The sequence below is a fragment of the Phaethon lepturus genome, unplaced genomic scaffold, assembly GCF_000687285.1.
Source record: "Phaethon lepturus isolate BGI_N335 unplaced genomic scaffold, ASM68728v1 scaffold21964, whole genome shotgun sequence".
Lineage (NCBI taxonomy): Eukaryota > Metazoa > Chordata > Aves > Phaethontiformes > Phaethontidae > Phaethon > Phaethon lepturus.
This window is the reverse complement of record NW_010535766.1, coordinates 1,383-3,581: the sequence shown is the minus strand read 5'-3', so window position 1 is coordinate 3,581 and position 2,199 is coordinate 1,383. Positions and strand designations below refer to the sequence as shown.

General features: G+C 56.7%; 1 protein-coding gene across 1 annotated transcript; it reads left to right on the top strand.

Annotated features, from left to right (window-relative positions):
* The first annotated feature begins 934 nt into the window (after nt 1-934).
* On the top strand, nt 935-2,064 carry LOC104619919 (forkhead box protein P4-like). Its single transcript, XM_010285971.1, has 4 exons — nt 935-1,188; nt 1,314-1,380; nt 1,506-1,672; nt 1,920-2,064. Exons 1-4 carry the CDS (start codon nt 935-937, stop codon nt 2,062-2,064), a joined length of 633 nt encoding a protein of 210 aa, XP_010284273.1.
* Nucleotides 2,065-2,199: the final 135 nt, after the last annotated feature.

The following is a 2,199-nucleotide window of genomic DNA, read 5'->3' as shown; positions in this document are numbered from 1 at the left end:
TTTTGTCCTTAAATTAAAAAGCAAAAGGGGGCACAGTGCGATTTGATGAGTTTCTGGGAACTCTAACACTTTCCAGCACGGGGGGGTTCAGTCCTTGTGTCTCCTTTTGCCTTGTTGTGTTGGCCGGCTCCTTTGTTTATACAGCCCCCGTTCGACCTTTTAAATTGCTGTTAATGTTTTAGCGTAACGAATTAGTCTCTCATCACGAATCAGGACTCGAAATAATAAAAAAAAAAAAAAAAAAAACCCTCCGAGGCCAACTTCCTGAAATTGGGGTCATTCTCATTTGCAAGGCAGAGAATCTGAGAACCTTAATGCAAGGAAATTTATTCAAAGGCAGAGCCCCGGCGTGATTAGGCCCTTTGTAATTATAGCTCGGAGAGATTCCACTCCAGCCTCCTGCCTCCCTCATGGATTAGCAAGTGAGTCGGAAAAATACACAGGATTTAATTAGAGGCAAATTAAAATTGGTAATGAAATAGGGGCAGTAGCAAATGGCAGGGAGTTGGAAGGGGAAAAGGGAGCTGGTATCTCTCGGGGCTGCGCTGTCTGCCTACGTGTGTGTCTCTTTATTTTACATTTAGAAATGTAAAGATGGTCGATGTAAAGAAGAAAGGGAGGGAAAGGACCAAAAAGGGAAGGTGGGGGGAAAGAAAAAGAAAGGGAAATATTAGTCGGCTTTGCCGAGCATCACCGAGTGAGCTGCAGCGGAGAGGGTGGCTCTGCTCCCGGGTCCTTGCTGGTGTGACTTGCCCCTTGTCCCACGCTGTCCCCATCTTCCTCAGCATCTGGCCAAGGCCCACGAAATGGGGTCATGTCCCACGTGCGGCTCGGGGGCTTGGCTCCTGAACCGTCTTGGTGCTGAAGGGACAAGCAAGCGTTCGCCATAGCCCTGGGTGGCTTTGCAGGGTGTTTGGCTGTAGACAAGCCGAGCATGGCCAGGGCAGCCCAGAGCCACCTGGACCCACAGGAGCTGGGTGAGGAGGAGGATGGGGAGGAAGAGGAGGGGTCTGGGCAGCCGGACAAGGGCCCTGTCGCTGAGCTCTCCTGCACGTTCTGCCTGCAGAACGCCGTCCGCCACAACCTGAGCCTGCACAAGTGCTTCGTGCGCGTGGAGAACGTCAAGGGAGCCGTCTGGACCGTCGACGAGCACGAGTACCAAAAGCGAAGGCCACCAAAGATGACAGGGTGGGTCCTTCTCTCCCGTGGGATGTAGCCCAGGACCCATGCTCACACCCACCTCCCCTGCCAAACGCCCTGTCCCCGGGCTGGGAGTGCTCAGCCGTGCATCATTCTGCTTTCTCTTTCTGCAGGAGTCCGACTTTAGTCAAAAACATGATTTCAGGACTCGGTTACGGAGCACTTAATGCAAGTTACCAGGTAAGGACGCGGTCCTATCCCTGGCAGGGATGTGGGGGCACTAAACCTCTGCCGCTCTGCAGTCCCGTTTTCCATCGCGGTCTCGCATCCTCCGTGCCTTGAACCGCTGCTGCTTTCTGCTGCAGGCTGCGCTGGCGGAGAGCAGCTTCCCGCTGCTGAACAGCCCCACCATGATCAACACCAGCTCCGCCAGCGGCATGCTGCACGTGGGCCACGACGACGTGAGCAGCACCGTGGAGCAGGTCAACAGCAACGGCAGCAACAGCCCGCGCCTGTCCCCGCAGCAGTACAGGTCAGCCTGGCCGGGGGCGAGGGGACGAGGGACAGTGCTGGTGGGTGTTACGGGCTGCAGGAGGGTTTGGAGCCAAGGGACGGTGGCACGACGGGCACCGGGAGCTGCTCGTTGCCTCCTGTGGCTCCCGTTCCCCAGGCAAGGGGCAGCATAGGGATGGAGGGGGTTTGGGCTGCCCCATGGGACCAAGAGGCTCATGGGGTTGCATCCAGTGGCTCCCCGAGGCTGAAGGCTTTTCTCCCCGCAGCCATCCAGTGCATGTGAAGGAGGAACCCACCGAGGCAGAGGACGACAGCAGACCCGTCTCGCTGATGGCCACCACCAACCAGAATGTGACGATTCCCGACGACAGGGACCTGGAGGAGGAGCTGCCGGTGGAAGACTTGTCCTAAGGACCCCTTCCTCCTCCCCACCGAGGGGCAAACCCTTCCCACCCTCCCAGCCGGAGACCAAGCGACAGCTCTCACCTCCCCAAGGTGACCTTCGGCGTTAACCTGATTCTTAAAGGCACTTCCACAAAGCAAAAG

Coding starts and splice junctions, on each gene's coding strand:
- LOC104619919 (XM_010285971.1), top strand. CDS start 935: ATGGCCAGGGCAGCCCAGAGCCACCTGGACCCACAGGAGCTGGGTGAG. Junction 1,189..1,313: donor AGGCCACCAAAGATGACAGG/GTGGGTCCTTCT, acceptor CTCTTTCTGCAG/GAGTCCGACTTTAGTCAAAA. Junction 1,673..1,919: donor CTGTCCCCGCAGCAGTACAG/GTCAGCCTGGCC, acceptor TTCTCCCCGCAG/CCATCCAGTGCATGTGAAGG.